Genomic DNA, 17,630 nt, shown 5'->3' with positions numbered 1-17,630 from the left:
GGCACCTGGCGGAGCCGGGATGGCACCAATGGAACGCAGCAAGTCTGCTGGGGAGGGTGGTGGCCACACAAGGCATGCTGCACGACACTGGAGTGAGGGGACACTCCAGCCACGGACACTGGGACGGATGCTCAACTCTTACAGAGGGCTACTGGGATCTTTAATATCCACACAGAGCAGACAGGACCTCGGGTCCCTAAAAGGTTCTCATCCCAAAGATGCACACACAGCAACACTGCATGGTGCTCTGGTTATTTACCTCGCAAGGCTGGAGGGCTGAGCCGACCCCGCTGGATTTGACCCAGGGGTTCCCAGGGGTTCCCAGGAGTCTAGGTATGGCATACCTGGTGCTTAGGGCACTAAGCCATCCTCTCTGGCTATTGGAAAAAACAGCGAGGGTGGAAACTTTATTTATACAAGAGAGTTCAGCAGAAAGGAGCTCATTTCACAGAGGCTGCTGGGCGGTTTTGCTGGGCACGTCGAAGGACCCCCCTCCAGAATTTCCCCCTGCCGAGCTCAGGTGGGTTCCTACCTCCTGGGTGATGGCATCCGAGGAGGAGAGCATCCGCCGGCGCTTCATGGGCGACTTCTGCTGCGACTCCACGAAGGCCCTGTAGGTCATCAGCTGCAGCTCGTAGTCCTGCAAAGGTGGGGGGAGATGTGGAGATCCTCAAACTCCACTGGGGCTGCTCCTGCCCAGCCCGCCCTACCCAGGGGCAGGGGGGGAACTGTACCTTGACGGCGGCCGAGTATTGCTGGGAGAATTTCTGACACTGGTCCAGCTTGGCTTGGTTTTTCTCAATTTCTGCAGCCAAAGCCTTCAAGGAAATTCAAAGCAAAAATGGTTGTCAGGACAGGTTGGCTGAGCTGTCGCCCAGAGAAGCTGTGGATGCCCCAACCCTGGAAGTGTTCAAGGCCAGGTTGGACGGGGCTTGGAGCAACCTGAGACAGTGGAAGATGTCCCTGCCCAAGACAGGGGGGTTGAAACAAGAGGATCTTGAAGACCCCTTCCAACCCAACCTTTCTGGGATTCTATGACAGCAGCCATGGGGGGAGAGCAGAATTCTGGTTCACATCCCCGTGCTTTTGGGTAAAATCTTTACACTCTCCAATTTTTCACGCAAGACCTCATCTGCACCTTGAGTCAAGCAGAGTTCCTCCACTTCCCAGACACCCAGCTCAGGCCTGCAGCCTCTACCCTGCTGCTTTTCATATTTTCAAGCTCAGAGATGAAGAGAAGTGACACAGTCACTGCAGCAACGAGACATCACGAGGTCCTGCCTCACCGTTTGCTGGCTGAGCTGCTCCGACAGCACCCGGCTGTCCTCCGCCTGGCCGGGCTTCATCAGCTCCTGCTGGGCTGTGATCTCCTCGATCCACTGGATCAGGGCGCTGTGGCACTGCCGGTAATCACTCAGCACCTCCTGGATGCTCTCCAGCTCCGTGTGGCTGAGAGAAAACCACCACAGGTAAGAAGAGGGGGTGAAACACCACCAGCGGGAATCCCGGCCGGAAGGAATTTGACCACCACCAATCCTGACCCCAACCCTCAGCTGAAGCTGAGGAGAGGCAGGAGGTTCCTCACCGGGTCTCGATCTGGGCGCAGACTCGCTGCCAGCGATCCCACAGCTGGCTCCCCTTCTCCTGGAAGCGCTCCAGGTCGATGCTGCGCTCCTGCCTCAGCCGGAACAGCTGCTCCCCCACCTCCTTCGCCTTCGCCATCTCCTCCTCCAGCGTGGAGAACACGGAGCCCTTGTCCTTCACCTCCCCGAGCCATTGCTGCAAAAGGAGCCAGCACCGGGTCGGTGGCACCGAAAGCAGAAGGGACCAAAGTCAGAGATGTCCTCCTGCCCGGAGCTGACAAAGCTGGGAAGGGGTTAATGGGTTTATTTTCCCACTGTCCTTAACGTGCAAAGAACTGGGGGGTTATAGGAGGTGTGGAATGAAGGGGACCATGCTCCCAGGTCAGGTTGGTTCAGGCCCTGTCATACAGAAGCAGACAGAGCACCAGCCACAGCACCTCCTCTACACTTACAAAGCAATCAGGGATATCACACCAGCAGCACAAAATCCTCTCACATGTATCAAGGCAAGAAAAACATCCCCACAGTCCAAATTCGGCAGGAAAAAAGGAAGGACCCTGCTTGACAAAACGACAGCACCAACCTGCAGCGCCGTCCTGTGAGCCTGAATGGCTGCCAGGTCAGCGGGAACGGCCTCCTCCTGGCTCAGCTTCACCTCGTAGCCTTTGACCAGGGATTCTGCTCCTTGGGTGTTGCGGATGATGATATCAACCGTCTTCAACCTGGCAAATCAAACAGAGGCAGCACGATGACATCCCAGATGTGGCAGAGAACTGGAGGCTGCACCATGTGCTGCAGGGGGATGGACTCGGTTACGCCCAGCACGAGGCGTGCTGGAGGCACAGAGTAAGGCCTTTAGTGAACTGGGAATGCTCAAAAGGGTATTTGGGAACAGAGGCACATCCCGACTCACTTCTCCAGGTAGATGGAAGACAGCCCATGCGTCTGCTCCATCTTGTTCACCACCAAGTCCAGCTCTGAACGCAGGTGGGGCGTGCTGGGCCCCGCAGGAGCCTTGTCCAGGAAGCTGCAGCACCTCTCGGACACAACCCGGAGCTCCGACTGCAGCTGCTGCAGATCCTCCTGCATGCGCTGGGGAGGGAGGGAGAGAACGTGAAAGGAGAGCCTGAACACGCAGGGAAAAAGCAGGATTGCCCTTGGCAAAGGAGCTGGTAGGAAATGAAGCAGGGAGCCCACCTGCTGAGGTTTTCCTGCTGCTTTCTGCGCAGCGAGATTCCCTCAAACCCCGCACCCTTCGCCCACACACTCACTCCAGAGGAGCCACAGCTATTTTTGGACCTGCGTCCACCCCGGCCCTCCCCTGCCCACCTCCCAGCAGCAGGCCTGACCTCCTGCTCCGCAATGCGGATGGCGTTCTCCTGGATGGTGTCACCATCTGCCCGGGCGCTGCTCGGGGACTGGATGCGGCTCACGAGCCGCTGCTCGCACTCCTCCAGGCGCAGGCGGATGTTCTTCAGCTCGGACAGGTACGTCCTGGCCACGGTCTCATCCTTGTCCTCTGCAAGTCAGAGACGCACAGAACAGCAGCTCAAGCACCACGGGCCATTATCTGTCCCACACGGGACCCGCTGGAACCCCCGGAGCCGAGCGCGGCATCGCGCTGGCACCGGGATCTCCGCTCGGATGGAAAACGCGTTGATTCAATCATCTCGTTCCGGAAACGAGCCCAGCCACCGGGAACCGCGCCGGAGTCCTCGGTCCTAGAGGGACTCACGGTGCCACAAGTGCCACCACTGCGTGTGTTTTCCCAAAGACTAAATGCAGGAGGGGTTCCTTGCTCGGAATGCATCCCGATGACTAAACCCACTGCCAAGGTTACAAGGACTCAGCAGCTCAGCTGAAGCTGCACAGCCAAGGCCTCCCTGCAGGAATACTGCTGGACAAAAGCTGAACACTGGGATGCATGGATGGATGGATGGATGGATGGATGGATGGAGAAATAAGGAGAGCAGCTGCTCACACCATCACCCAGCCAGCTCAGGAAGAAGAACACAAAGCTGCCCCATAAATCCTTCCTTTATGAGTTCCCACAGCTCCTGGTTAAGCCATCAGGCCCTTTGAAGCTCACCGTTCTCCATGGACTCCAGCAGCTGCCGGATGTGTTCCTTGGAAGATTCCACTTCCTCTTCCAGGCGTAGCCGATCCGACACGGAGAAGAGCTCCGAGTCCCGGCTGTCCTGCAGGAAATCCTCGTAGTGGGCCTGGAGGCTCTTCAGGGCTTGCTGACACTCCCCTTGAGCCAAGGATCTGAGCTGCAGGTGGAAAAAGGGCACATCCAAACATCAGGAACAACTTCCTGCACACCAACCGAACCGCCTTCCTTCGCCAGGGGAGTGTTTTCAGAGGAGGAAAGGTAAATCCTCTGTATCAGCCTCCTGCCTCCCTCCCACCGTGCTCACTGCCTAATGAAATGCTCAATCCACAATCTCTCATCAGCAGCAAACTCCTAGTGCTCTTTTTATTGGGAAAAGCCACAATCCTTTCGCACAGCACCCCCAAGCTCAAGTTTTCAAGGTGTAAATTGTTCCCCTTTTCCCCCGCTGTTCCCCACAGCTGCAACCTGCGACAACTGTTCCAGGTGTAAAGACCCTTGACTTCCCCAATCTTGAACTCTCTGGTTTTCCTATCTCCTCTGCCACACAGAGAAGCCTGGAGAGCAGCACGACCCTGGAACCAGGCAGGAAAGTTCCTCCACACCTTTTCCATGCTGAAGCTCTGCACCAGGGCAATGTCCTTCCGCAGGTAGTTCCAGGAGATGAGGCTCTTTGTGTTCATGTGGAGCTGGTGCCAGAGAGCCATCACCTTCTGGTACAGCTGTTCCACCCTGCAAGGGGAAGGAGCGGATCCATCAGCCCTGGATCTTTCCAGCAAACCCAGCCCTGACCCCATTAATCCTCCAGCCATCACTGCCAGACAGCAGCCCATCAATCCCAGTGATCCCAGTCTGGCAGCAGACAGGGAGTGGTGCTCCTGCTGGTCAGTGCCAGAGATCCCTGGGGGGGTCCCTCCTCCCCAGTTGTCATTTTTTCTGTTTGCAAGCTGCAGCAGCAGTCGCTGCAATGGAGTTTGCAGCTGTGGAACCACGAGGGATTCCTTTCCCCACCACAAATCACTTTCGTTCCTCCATCCCCCACTCTTTTCCCATTCCCACCCCACATCTCTCCCCTCCCACGCCACCACCCCACCTGTCTGCGACTGCCACCAAAGTCACCTGTTGGCCATCTCGATGGCCTCTTTGTTGGGCGGGGGGATCAGGAAGCAGACAGAAGGCACCATGGCCTCGTTCCCCGTGGGGCTGATCACCTTCCACTTGGTCCTCTGGGAATTGTCCTCCAGGACGCACTCGTCGTTCCTGCAGATGGTGATCTGCGACAGCACCGACACCCTCAGCCCCATCAGAGACCAGCAGCAGGGCCGTGCACGCCTGTCCCTGCTGCCAGCCCCTCTCCTGGGGGTGAGCCAGCTCCCAAAAATACCCAGATGGATCTGCTTCAATCAAGCAACAGCCTGGAATGGCACCAAGCAGCGTGGCACGCTCGTGCCGGAGAGGAAGGGACGGGGAAGTGAAAGGGAGCTGCCTGCCACCCACGTGCTCGTCTGGCTGAGGCTGATGGAGCCTGTCCTCCCTGGAAGGGGAAAGGACTCCAGCTCCTGCCCAGAATGAATCTGAGACATGGGAATCTTCTCCAGGAAAAACAGCCCTGCTGTTTCCCTCCCTCCGCCTCCCCACTCCTGCTTTCCACTGACAGACTCTACAGAGCTCATCCCAAACCCCCACGGGTGTCACTTCCCCTGCCTTCCCTTCCCAAGTGCCACAACAAACGCCCTGCCAGCCCTCACTCACCTCGATCTGCCGGTAGTCACAGACAGCTTTGATGGGGATGGTGCTCTTCACGGCGTGCTCCGGGTTCCTGGGCCGCAGCTGGACGATGGTTTTGGACCGTCCCACCAGGCTGGCCACAGAGCTCTTGGACTGGATGAGCTGCTCCTTTTCATCCTGGCAGGGAGAAGGAGGATGGGCAGGTTGCTCGAGGATGGTGAGGGGAGGTCTCTCCCGGGCATCTCGGCTCTCCCCCCACCCCAGTGCTGGCCTGCAAGGGCTGAGCAAACACGTCAGGAGGGTCCTGCTGCCCTGGCAGGATGGGAGGAGGGCTCAGGAGATGGGATGGGAGGGAGGACGGACATCACTGCTACTCCCACTGCCCTGCAAAGCCACATGCACACCTCTGGCTCTCTGGCTGGTAGGACAAGAAAATGTTTTCTTTTGAAAGGGAACGCAACATCCACCAAAACAAAGTCCCAGGAGCAGAACAATGTCCAGCCCAAAGCTGGGGACGTTTGGTTGCCTGGAGGAGAGCCCAGGGCAGCATGCTCCCTTCTCTAAAGCAGAGGATGAAGGGGTGCTTAAACCAACAGCTGGAATGGGAGACGATGAATTATGTGGATAAAACATCTCAGGAGAAGGGGCTCGTGGTGGAGTGATCGCACAGGCCTCTGGCCTTGGGGAGAAATCTGCCAAATCCTACAGATCCCTGCTGGGTTTGGTGATGGGACCAACCCAGGGGGACTGCTGGCAAAGCTCAGCTGGCAGCTCGTGTGATTAGTGACAGCTCAGCCCGTTGCTGGCTGTGGCCAAGGTTTCAAAGAAAAAGGAAAAAAAAAAGGGATCTCAGAAAAGGTTCTCCCTCATGCTCAGTACTCTGGGGTTGATTAGTGTGCTACGACAGTGCAGGAGAATTTCATGGTTAAAACAAAAAAATAATAATAATTTTTAAAAAAAGAAAAGGAAAAGAAAAGAATAAATGATTAAATAAACTACCTGTGCCTGTCCCCGGGGAGCATGATTGGAAGAAACAGAACTTTAACTTATTAGGTAAGAAAGAGTAATATAGCTGAGCTCAGGGCAGCAGCTGCCCCAGTTCTGGGTTTGTGGCCACTCTCTGGCTGCCCAGAACAGCCTCTCCCACCCCAGATGGCACCTGCCAGACTGCTGCTGTTCCAGGGCTCCCAAACACAGACCCCAGGAGCCAGGCTGGCTGCTCTGTGTCCTGGCAGCGCCGGAGACAGGCCAGGACAACCCCGAGACCTTGACAGAGAGGACGGGGGTGCCCCCAGGCCTCCAGGAGAGAAGACAGTGCTGATGCACCCCTCACCCCCAGTAAGGGCACCCCCAGTGCCACGGGGGACACTCTGGGGAGCTGTGCTGTGCACTGAGAGCAGAGTGACCGCCTGCCTCCACACACTTGCTGTTCACCTCCTGACCCTGCCACTGCGGCTCAGCGCTTCACCCACAGCCCAAATCCTGCCCTGGCCCTGGTGTCAAACACCAGCTGATGCTCTGCTCCTTGGGGGTTGTTTTTAGGTTGGTTTTTTTCAGGCCAAATCAGGCAAGAAGGTGACAGTGCCACGGCCCGGGCTCTGCCCTGCTGCAGCTAAGCCAGGCCACGTGTTCAGAGATCAGCCCCTGGCACAGCCAGGCTGCCCTGGCTCTCCCCCACCCGGCAGGATGGATTAACACGGGATTTGGGCTGGATAAAGAGCAGGCGTTTCTCCACCAGCCCCAAAGCAGAACCAGGAGCATCTGACGGGCCCTGCCTTTGTCAGCAGGGCTCGAGCAGGATGGCAGGACGGGCACGGCTGGGGCAGGAGCAGCCCACACGTCAGGCTGTGACCCTGCTCCTCACCCTGAGGGCACAGAGAGGCCTCTAAATGACAGCAACCAACTCCAGCCACACCACGCAGCTGGGGCCACCACAGCCTGCACCCCAAGGCCACTCAGCAGCTCCGAGGGAAAGCAAATCACTGCCTGAGGCAGCAAACAAACCACATCCCACCAAAACCGTGGGGATAAGGAGCCCACTTCCCCCTGGGGATGCAAGAGGTGCCCCAGGCAACGCTGCTGGACCGGAGCAGGGTGGTGGGGTGTGGGAGAACCCACCATGGAGTCCTGCAGCAGGTCCTCCAGCCGCGTCAGGCTCGTGTTGTGGTCGCAGGAGTATTTCCTTTTGATGGAGTCCTGCAGGTTCCGCAGGTACGTCTCCGACTCCCGGGCATCGCTGAAGAACTGCGGAGCCAAAAAGGGTCACAGGAACCCAGGCAAGCACCCCTGAGCAGCCTGAGGGCAGGCAAGGAGCACCCCAAAGGCTCAGCCAGCAGCGCCTGATGCTGCTCTGGCTTTAGGGCTGCAAGGGCAGGATCCTCTCACGGGGGTGGCCAGAACCACAGGGAAGCTGATCCCTGTTTCCCCTAGCAATGCCCAGGGAGCAGCTAACAGATATTCCAGAGAAAGCCCGAATCCCTCCTTCCCTCTCCCCCAAGGAGAACAGCAGCACAGGGGGGGCTCACAGAGCGGGATTCAGCAGATGGGATGCAGGGAATTTGGTCCCAAATACCTGGAAATAGGCAGCGTTCTCCTTGACGTGCTGCTCCACGCACAGGCAGAGCTGCTTGATCCACTGCCACTGGGTGTGCACGGCAGCGCTGTAGGCCTGTGGAAAACACGGAAAAGGGCGCTGGAAAAGGGGCATTCACAGCCAGGAAGGGCACGGGAAGGACACAGGAGCTGGAGGGAGGGACAGAAATGACCAAAATCTGGCTGCAACCAGGAGGGTTTGGACACAGGAGGTGGCAGACCCCGTGTCAGCGTCCCCATGTCCCACACAGCCACGACGCCAGAGGCAGGAACAGGTTGGCTTTTGCCCCATGGAAAAGGTTCCCACAGCCCTTTGCTTCACCACCACAGTGTCCCTGGAAGCCTGGATGGCTCCAGGGCAGCCAAGGCCACTCCCTGGATCACCTCGCTGCGGGAAAGGCTCGTGCTCTGCGTGCTTGTGTCTTAATTTGAGGTGGGGATTATTTGGGAACGACCACTTCCCGAAATAAAACAGCTCTACCGCTGCACTGGTGTCCTGCCACCACAAAACACCTCCTCAGGCCCTGTGGGGTGGGGCAGCAAGTCTGCCAGTTCCAGGTGAGGTGATCTGATCCTTGGAAACCCCACGGCTTTCCCAGGTTCCCGCTCACCTCCACGGTTTGCTTGGCCGGGTGGTTCTCCAGGGAGAGCAGCTCGGCCGTGTCCTGGAGGGAGCGGAAGATGTCCTGCTTCTCTTCCAGCTCTGCTGTCAGCTCCTGCAGGAGGGACACAGGCAAAGTCCAAACCTCAGCTCCGGGACCTCGCTCACACCATGTGTCCAGCGTGGAAGTTCTACAGGAAGTGCCAGCGGATCCCAGGGAATCCAGCACGGCACTGCAGCCCCGTTCCCGATGGGAATCTGCCTCCTGTGTGCCAAACAGGCACTGGAAACCTGCCCAGGGACCTCTTCAGCTCCAGACAGTGTGATTGTGGAAAGATGGGAATTTATTTATACTGCTTTAAAGAGGGATTCATTTTCCTCCTTAGCTCAGACATGCCCCCCTCACCCCCGCTAGCTCAAGACGCCTTGAGCTCCAAAATAATGCTAAAAATACATCTTTTGATGCCTTTTCGATTGCAATTCAACTGAACACACACTTTCATTCCATGTCCTGCTCTGGGGAGAGCTTCCATCAGCTCCCTTCAGGAGCAACAAGCTCAGTGAGCTGGGAGGGAGCATCCAGCCTTGGGAATTCGGATCTGCTGGGAGCTGAGGGTTCCACAGAGGATCAAAAGCCCTCCCAGCACTCACCGAGAAGTAATTCTTCTTGGCTGCAATGTTGGGGTTGTTGTCACTCCAGTCGTAGGCCAGCTCCTCCTCCTCCTTCTCATTCAGCCAGATCAGCTCGGCAGTGGCGCGGGACACGAATCCGTGCAAGCTCTGGAGGTGCCTCAGCCGGAAGCTCGAGGTTTCCTGGACACAAGGAGTTATTTATTATTCCTCCTTCCCCGCTCTGTAGCTGATGGGTTTCTCCCCCTCTCAGCAGCCCTGGAGCAGGCAGGGAGCCCAGGCTCCCTGGGCAGCGCTGGGAGCCCACTCACCATCAGTTTGCAGTACTGCGTCTCCAGCTTGCCCAGCGTCTCCGTGTAGCTGGCGCGGAAATTCGGAGACATCTTCCCCTGAGGGATGAGAAGTGCTGCCATTACCCCCCACAGGACAGCATCACTCCGTACCCCAACCCCAAATCTTTCCCCACAGCTCTGCGTGAGGACGAGGAGGTGGAGAGGGTGGCTCAGGGCAGCGCTGCATCAACTCAGAAGCTCCATCCTTAAAAATCACCTCTGTCCCAGGAATGTGACCCACAAGAGCTGGTCCCAATGCCCTCAGCCCCCCGTGTGGGGCCATGCCCCGTGTCCCCCACTGTACCTCGTACATCCTGGCCTCCTTCACGCTGGAGCCCAGGTCCTCCACGCTGGCGTGGATGTACCTCTGGGTCTCCAGCTGGGATTCCACGCTCGGCAGGTCGGTGCCCCACTCTGCCCGCTCCAGTCTCATCTGAAACCGAGAGGCTCAGGTCAGCACTGCTCATTCTGCTCTCAGAAGGACACCAGGAATCCCCCCAGGTCACCCCAGAGGGAACAAACACCTCCCAGTCCTGGGAAAAGATCCTAAGCCAGTGCTCCAACACTGAGTATTGCTGGGCCAGCCTACGCAAGCTTCCCACGCACGTAAGACCAAGTGACTGCATCAGCACAGCTCTGCTTCCAGCTTTGAAAGGCTCCCCTGATCCCCACTGGCCAGCAGGACCACAAGAGAGAAAACCAGCTCCAGACAGAAGCCTCAGATCTCCAAAAACGACAAACCATCAAAGCAGCTGCTCACAGATAAAGGCAGGAAAAGGCCCAGGGCAGCTTCCCACATCAGTCAGAGCAGAGGCAGAGCCCAGCACTCACCTGCATCTCCTCCACCCAGGCCAGCAGCTCGTAGACGAAGCGGAGGCTGCCTTCATCTTCGGAGGAGGAGATGGCCACCAGCTCTGTCCTGGTCATTGGCTTCCGGAACCAGGAGGCCGAGGAGGTGTGGAGCCCCTTGGTCAGGGGCTCGCCCTTCAAGTGCGTCGTGCTCAGCGTGGACGTGGGTGCCAGCTCCAGGGTGGAGAAGTGGCCTTTCCTGTACAGGTTGGTGCACTCCAGCCTCAGCGTCACCAGCTCGTCCTGCAGCCTCATGATCCTGGGGAAGCAAGCAAGGAGTGGATAAGGAGCCGGAGGCGCGCTCCCTCCTTCCCCCAAACAGAGCAGACGTGCGGCCCCTGAGGAAGCTTCTCCGTGGTCACCTGAACACCAGCTCCTCCAGCTGGTAGTAGTTCTCATCCCGGAGGATCTGCACGTCCACCTGCAGCTGGCGGAGGAGCCCCTCGCACTCCTGCAGGTACACGACCACGTCGGACTCGTACTGCACCGGCTGCCCCGACTCCAGGTGAGCAGCGTCCTGAGGGGACAAGGGACACTCAGGGCTGGGTCCCCTCAGCCCAGGAGGGGCAGGGAGAACACCACAGCAGCCCAGCTTGGAGCCTGGAAATGCCTTTTGATGCACAAGCTTAACTGGGGCAGAACATGAATCCATCCCCCCACACCCCACCCAGGACAACCCCTTTAGGAGAACTTCTGGAGATGAACTGAAAGCTTCCAGGGATAGATGGGATCACCATTTTTAGCTCCCAGCCCTTTCAACCAACATCTCTTTCTCCCATAACAAAGAAAATCTCTTCAGAAATCTGCTCCCTACCCAGGCTCTGCCACTGAGTCCTTTCCTCCAGGCAAATAAAATAGATTTGGGGGTTTTTAAGCCTCGTTATACAACAAAAATTATCCAACAAACTTTCCCAGAAGTGCTGTTCTCCTCCACAGCAGCACCTCTGCCGATGTCCAGCCTCACTTGCTGTATTCCCAGAGAACAAAACCATTCCCCATCCCCAAGTTGAGCTGTGGATCACCAGGTATCCACCAGCTCCCCTACAGCACCTCTGTGATAGGCTGAAGGGCAGAAGAGAAAGGAAAACTGCCCAGGGGAACCCACTAGCCCAGGCAGAAGAGAGGGGAGGAGATGGGTACAAAAGAAGAGCAGGAAAACAAATAAATCAATGAAATCAGGAGGGGGAAACACCAGCCCGCACTCACAGCCTGCAGCGTGTTCTTCGCCAGGGTGAGCTTTTCTTCACAGCTCAGAGCACCATTCTGGATTTTGTTAGCGATTTGTAGCAGCAATTCCAGCCTGGAATGACAGAGGGAGATGAGAGTGGGGGTTTGGATGTCCCTGTGGCCACAGGAAGGGGCAGGGGATGTCCCTGCCACGGGCACAGCACCGACCTCTCCACCGCCGGCCGCAGGAGCTTCTCGCGCTCCAGCATCTCGATGATGAGCTTGCCCCACTCCTCCTCCACATCGTTGGGGTGGTAGCCCTGGGGCAACTTGATGCGTCCAAATTCAATCCATACCTGGGGGAAACATCAGCAGATTGGCATTTCCCACCTCTCCCTTGAGCTGGCTGGGGATTACAGCAAGGGAAGAGGGGCTCTGCCTCCGCTCCGGCAGCGTCCTGCTCGCTGCCTCACAGTCCTGAGGGTTATTCCCACTTCTCCATTCCAAAATAAACCTGAACCGAGCACAGTTTCGTCTTGCTAAAAAAGCACAACATTCCCCCCTACCAGCCTCCAGGCAGCCGGGGTGATCCTTACCTCTAGCAGTTTGTAGAGCTCCTCTATCTGTCCTTTTTCCTGCTCCTTCGCTGGGATTTCGGTTTCTTTGAAGTGTATGTACTGGTTATAAAGTGCCTGCGATGAGAAAGGCTGCTCAGGAACCACCCTGGGGAATGCCACCACCCATCCCTCGGCGCTGGGCACAGGGGACACTGTGGGTGGGCCCTGTCCAGGACCTACCTTTAGCTCTACAGGGTTCTGGGGGAAGGATTTGTCTGACATGAGTATCGTGTGCTGCTTGATCCACGAGATGAGGGACTCCACACGGGTCTGGTATTCCAGCCACCTCGAATCCACCTCCTGCGGGGCGAGAATGTCCTTGCTGGTGGGCAAATCTCCGTGAGGATAAGGGAGAGCACGGAGGGAACTGAGGAGCCACGGACAAGCTACGGGGTGGATCGTGCGCCAGGGCCTCCCTGCTGTGATGCCATCCCAGCAACAGGAAGGAGGAAAGGAGGAGGATCCTCCTGGAAGCTCTCTGGAAGCTCAGTTTTTTTCCTGCAGAGCCCGGACAGCGCCGTGGCCTTACAGACACCCAGCAGGTCACAGGGCAGACACCGTAAGGGGGACGCTCCTTCCTCCCCCTCAGCCTCTTCCCCCTCCTCAGCCCTCTTCCACAGGGAACAGACCCTTTCCCAAAGCCTTCCCACGACCCCCAGCTGCCTCCCAAACGGCTGCACCAGCCTCCCAGCCTGCAGCAGTGCTTACGATGGCGCTGATCCCTTCTCCTCCCTCGGGGACTTTGGGAAAGGCATCGTAGATCGAAGACACGTAAGTTATCACGGATTTCTCATCCGGAGAGGGGACATCCACGTCTGGCAAGAGCAAAGCAGAAAGGCAGTGAGGAAAGGGAGCGGGAAGAGAGGCTGGCATCTCCCTGCACTGATCACATGCCCTGGCCACTCACCTTCGGCATCCAGCAGCCGTGTGACCCCCAGGCGCTCGGCAATCTCGAAGGCCTGCTCCAGGTTCTCCCGGTTACTCTGGATCTGCACCCTCTCCATGTCCACCAGATCTGGCCTGCAAGACACACCCCAGAGTCACAACCAGCGCCAGGTGCCCAGGGCAGAGCATCCTGGATGGGCATCGCTGCCACGGGTGGCTCTGAGGGTTGGTCTGAGCCCCTGTCCCAGGCTCTCCAAGGGGACCTGGGCTGCAGGACTTCCCTGGCTCATCCTGTTTGGGAACAGGGTTCAGGCTGCAAAGGAAAACCTCTTGGTCCCAGCTGAGGAAGAAGGAACCATGAGAGGTTTAACTGCTGCTTGGGAGACCTCCAAGATCCCTGGATGAAAGGATGGAAGTGCTGCTGCACATGGAGAGAGAAAGGGCAGCACTGACACGTAGCCACCGCAGCACTCAGGAGTTTAAAAGCTTTTCTCTCCTGTCTCTCTCCCCAGCCACATTAAGATGTTTTTTTTCCTGCAGCCTGATGTATTTTTTGCTCATTCTGAGCATGCCCCCCCAGCACAGCCACCTGGCAGAAGAGATAATTCCAGGCAAAAAAGTCACTGCTCCCTGCCGGCCTCACCCACATCTCCAAGCACTCCAGCCCGTCACTGACTGCAGTGGTGGGCAGGGACTTTCAGGAGATCCTCATCCCTCCCTACTGCTCCTTCCTGCCTACCTGTATCTGTGGATGAGGGCGTTGAACATCTTGCCATCGCTCCAGCACGAGGAGAAGTTGGTGCACTTCACCCCGATGTAACCTGCTGTCACCTTCTGTGTCCACAGCAGCAGCTTCTCCTTGGCTGACATATCCCCCAGCTCCCCGCTGATGTAGATGTCGGAGATCTGCAAGGAAGCAGCACAGCCATGGGAGGATGCAGGAGCAAGGAAAGCTCCACCAGGCACATCCAGTTTCTATGAGCTTGCCCCACACCCGGCTACCAGAAAGGGCAGGAGGAAACTCGTGGTCACCACTGGGGAGAGGGGAGCTGAGAAACTTGGGAATGGGGTCACTGGAGCTGCAGGAGAACACTGGGGTGATGTGGTTTGGGCAGGCTGGAGATCCAAGCAGGCAGAGCCAGCTTTGCCAACCCCATTTCACAGGGGCACCAGGTGCTGCTTGGCCACACACCAAACCCCAGCTTCCAACAACCGCCAGAGCCGCTCCCTCCACATCATCCCTGTCCCCGCCAGACAGGGACACACCTCACTGGGAACACAATGTCCTGGAGAGGGGAGGCTCCAGGCAGGTCCCTTCCTGCCTCTGCCCGCTCCGAACACGCTGTGCACCCTCCTGTACCCAGCACCCACCACAAGGAGCCCCAGCACGCTCGGACACCGGCGGCTCCCACAGGAATGGTCATTCCCACCCAGCAGCACCCAGGGTGGGCAGTGAGAAGGGACCACCACCAGTATCCCTTGCTGGGGCTGCAGGTGTGGCAGGGGAGCTCCACCTGGAGCATCCTGATGTGAAAAACGCCAACTTTAGAAGCAGGAAACAGCGCTTGGAGAGGAGATCTCTCCCTGTCCTCCAGCCATGGAGCAGCTCCATGTCAGGGGAAAAGGGCAGGATGGGGACAAGGATGTGACATCCCCCCTTCTGCCTCGCTGGTGCCAGGGGGTGCTGGTGGCAGGGGTGCTGTGACCCAATTCCCAACAAAAGACAGCGACAGTCACGGACCCCTCAGACAGGGCTGGCTGCGAATCCCAGACTGGCACGTGATGCCACGCACATGTCCCCGCATGCCAGCATATTCCTGATTGGCACGGCTTCCTTCTCGCCCTCCCCTCTCCAGCTCCCCACTTAGTACAATTACCTCCCCTTAATTAAGAGGCGGACAAAGGGGAGGATGGGAGCCGCTCGGATTCTCCGGGGTGCCCACGGAAAAGCAACGCAGGCTCCCTGGCTTCCTCCTCCCAGCACTGCGGGGAGAAGGTGTGCCAGGAGCCAGCCCTGCCCGCCGCCCTGAAAACACCCAGCTGCTTTCTTCCTCCCCAAAACACACCCAGATGGGTGCTGGCATGGCACAGGTCCCAGCTGTCAGACATCCCTTTGCAGGCAGGAGACAGGGACCTGCGGGATTATCCATGTCTCCCGCCGGCGGGGCGGATGCTGCCGGTGTCATTGGTATGCTGCAGCTCACCTCCCTCTCCAGCCTGATACGCTCATCACACATGAAACTGCTCTTTGTCAGCTGCTGCCACACTGCCGGAGCTGCCTTTAACTCCTCCAGCCCCGGGGCTGCCTTTCCCCAGGGATGTCGGGAGCCGGCACCTGGCGGCAGAGCCGGGATGGATGGGACAATGAGCGGGGTGAGCAGCAGGATGCAGGATGGGACCATCCACACCTGCAGGGAGCAGGGAGGGACCCACAAACCTCCCTCTGCTCAGCACCCTTTATTAATTACCTGACGGCTCTTAACGAAGAGCAGAATGAACCCTTCTGTGAACCCACCCACCGGCTGTGCCCCACCCGGGCTCTCCAGCGTGGCTGCCCATCCGGGAGCACCTCACAGCACCAGCTCTGATAAATCATTTATTTTTAATCACTGACACAGCACTGGGGTTCTCCAACCACTGGGCCTCTTCCCTGAGAGCATCCTTGAAGGAAACTCTCCTGGAGATGCACTTACAGAGGTGCAGGGTGCGGCACCAGCTCCACCCTCCTTTCTTCATGTGTCTGTGACAGGACAAAGATTTAGGGAGGCACCCTCGAGAAAAGAAAGAGGAAGCTCACAGAACCTGGGGCCAAACCCTTCCAGCACCAGCTTCATGCATCAAGCAACTGGTGGCACGAAGGTGAAGGCCACATGGTGGCTGTGACACTGGTCCCAACCTGGCAAAGGTAATCGGGGGCCACAGCCCCTCGAACCACACGCTTGTCCTGGGGCACTCAGAGCCCGGCCAGAACCAAGGGCTCCTTTGCCCACGCTGTCACCCCTAAAAGAGTGACCACCAAAGAGCAACAGGCTCCAAAACACAGAATCATCCCCTCCTGTTCCTCTTGGAGACCCCTCGGAGCAGGCAGAGCCCCCACATCTCCACGTTCATCCCACTGCCATTCATCCTGCACGGGCAGCAGGAAAGGGACACCCCAAACTCACAGCCGAGCCAGCAGCCCTGAGGGCACGTGTGCCACTGCTGACAGCAGCCAGCCGCACCCACTGGATCCAGCGACTGGCACTCTGAGCCCGCCCGTGCCAGGAGCAGAGGACAGGACAGGTCGGTCCCCAAGGGATACTTTCCCAGTGGAGATGCTGGAGGGGAAAAGACTTCAGGAGCTCTCTGCCCCAGCATCCTGCCACCCAGCACGAGGTTGCCCCTTGCCGAAATGACCGTGCCCAGGGGCCACCAGGATCTGGGGGTCCACTGAGCCAGGTCCCCCCACCCCGCTCCAGAAAGGGGGTGAGGGCACACGCACACACTGACCATTGCTCCGGCTGTCCCCGAGCTCCCCCTCCAAGCCCGGCCCTCCACAGCGAGCCTGAGGCCACCATCAGAGGGTGACACCGTGGTCCCACCAGCTCCTGTGCCCTTGGCCGGCCGGTCGCTGCCGTACCCCGAGGAGCTCCGGGCCGCGCTGCCGCTGCGCCCGCTGAAGGAGGACGGGCTGCGGGAAGCCGGCAGTCCGTGACCATCTCCCTCCCCGGCCCGAGACGACGGCAACCCTGAGCTTCTCCCCACGCTGGGGTTTTCCAGCTGATCCACCATGGGGGACGGCGTAGACAGCTCGGACACGGTGCCCGGCTCTGCTGCGGACGAGCAGGTCCATGCGGCACTGGAGCTGGGATCATCGCTGCCTCCTTTCCCCCAGGCATCCAGGGCGCTGCCGGCCTCCGGCTCCCGGCTCGGCGCTGGCTCCTCGCCGGACACGGCGCCGGCCGGGGACAGGAGTCCCCCCGCAGGGCCATCGGTCCCCGCACGCAGGGGCAGCAGCACGGCCCGGCAGCTGCCGCTCCTCTGCAGCTCGACCAGCCGGCTGACCGCCTTCTCGCAGTCCTTCTCGGCCGGGTTCTCCAGCAGGCGGGCGATGACGGTGGTGCCTTCCTCCCGGGCAGCTCCCGCCACACCCGGCCGCTGCGGCTCCAGCACCAGGCGAGCTTTCTGCACCTCCCCCTGGAAGCGCTCCTTCACCTGCACGATGATCCCGGCGTGCAGCGCCGCCGGCTCGGGGTCCCCGCCGCGGGGCCGGCTGCCGGAGGGCTCCTCTCCTCCCTCCTGCCCGGGGGCTGCCTTCGACTTCGGCGCCTCCTCATCCTCGGCCACCTCCAGCGCCGGCGGCTCCTCCTGCGGGGCTGCCTCCGGCATCGCTCTCCTCTTCCCTCTCCGCCTCCGTTTGAAGCGGACTCTCTTTTTGGGAGACAGCGGTGCCTTGCCCACAGCTTTTTCCTTCTGCTCTTTAACGCAGCCCAGCGAATTCCCCATCTCCTCCTGCTCGGTGCCGGCAGGAACGCAGCTGAGCGAGTCGCCGGC

General features: G+C 58.9%; 1 protein-coding gene across 1 annotated transcript in view; it reads right to left on the bottom strand.

Annotated features, from left to right (window-relative positions):
* The window catches only part of MACF1 (microtubule actin crosslinking factor 1), a 111,123-nt gene that overhangs the window by 80,106 nt on the left and 13,387 nt on the right, over positions 1 to 17,630 (bottom strand). Inside the window, exons 7-32 of the mRNA XM_069035770.1 lie at positions 13,837 to 14,003; positions 13,120 to 13,232; positions 12,921 to 13,027; positions 12,393 to 12,512; positions 12,192 to 12,287; positions 11,824 to 11,951; positions 11,635 to 11,728; positions 10,791 to 10,945; positions 10,411 to 10,687; positions 9,884 to 10,012; positions 9,559 to 9,636; positions 9,269 to 9,430; positions 8,628 to 8,732; positions 7,997 to 8,092; positions 7,543 to 7,668; positions 5,449 to 5,601; positions 4,816 to 4,970; positions 4,302 to 4,428; positions 3,673 to 3,856; positions 2,933 to 3,102; positions 2,497 to 2,675; positions 2,167 to 2,305; positions 1,586 to 1,779; positions 1,287 to 1,449; positions 735 to 818; positions 533 to 640 (exon numbers count right to left, since the gene is read on the bottom strand). Of these exons, the coding sequence (XP_068891871.1) occupies positions 533 to 640; positions 735 to 818; positions 1,287 to 1,449; positions 1,586 to 1,779; positions 2,167 to 2,305; positions 2,497 to 2,675; positions 2,933 to 3,102; positions 3,673 to 3,856; positions 4,302 to 4,428; positions 4,816 to 4,970; positions 5,449 to 5,601; positions 7,543 to 7,668; positions 7,997 to 8,092; positions 8,628 to 8,732; positions 9,269 to 9,430; positions 9,559 to 9,636; positions 9,884 to 10,012; positions 10,411 to 10,687; positions 10,791 to 10,945; positions 11,635 to 11,728; positions 11,824 to 11,951; positions 12,192 to 12,287; positions 12,393 to 12,512; positions 12,921 to 13,027; positions 13,120 to 13,232; positions 13,837 to 14,003 (3,609 nt within the window). The remainder of the gene's footprint in view (positions 1 to 532; positions 641 to 734; positions 819 to 1,286; positions 1,450 to 1,585; positions 1,780 to 2,166; positions 2,306 to 2,496; positions 2,676 to 2,932; positions 3,103 to 3,672; positions 3,857 to 4,301; positions 4,429 to 4,815; positions 4,971 to 5,448; positions 5,602 to 7,542; positions 7,669 to 7,996; positions 8,093 to 8,627; positions 8,733 to 9,268; positions 9,431 to 9,558; positions 9,637 to 9,883; positions 10,013 to 10,410; positions 10,688 to 10,790; positions 10,946 to 11,634; positions 11,729 to 11,823; positions 11,952 to 12,191; positions 12,288 to 12,392; positions 12,513 to 12,920; positions 13,028 to 13,119; positions 13,233 to 13,836; positions 14,004 to 17,630) is intronic.

The sequence above is a fragment of the Aphelocoma coerulescens genome, chromosome 23 (genome assembly GCF_041296385.1).
Source record: "Aphelocoma coerulescens isolate FSJ_1873_10779 chromosome 23, UR_Acoe_1.0, whole genome shotgun sequence".
Lineage (NCBI taxonomy): Eukaryota > Metazoa > Chordata > Aves > Passeriformes > Corvidae > Aphelocoma > Aphelocoma coerulescens.
Note: the sequence above shows the minus strand (reverse complement) of the source record. Positions and strands in the feature narration are given on the sequence as shown.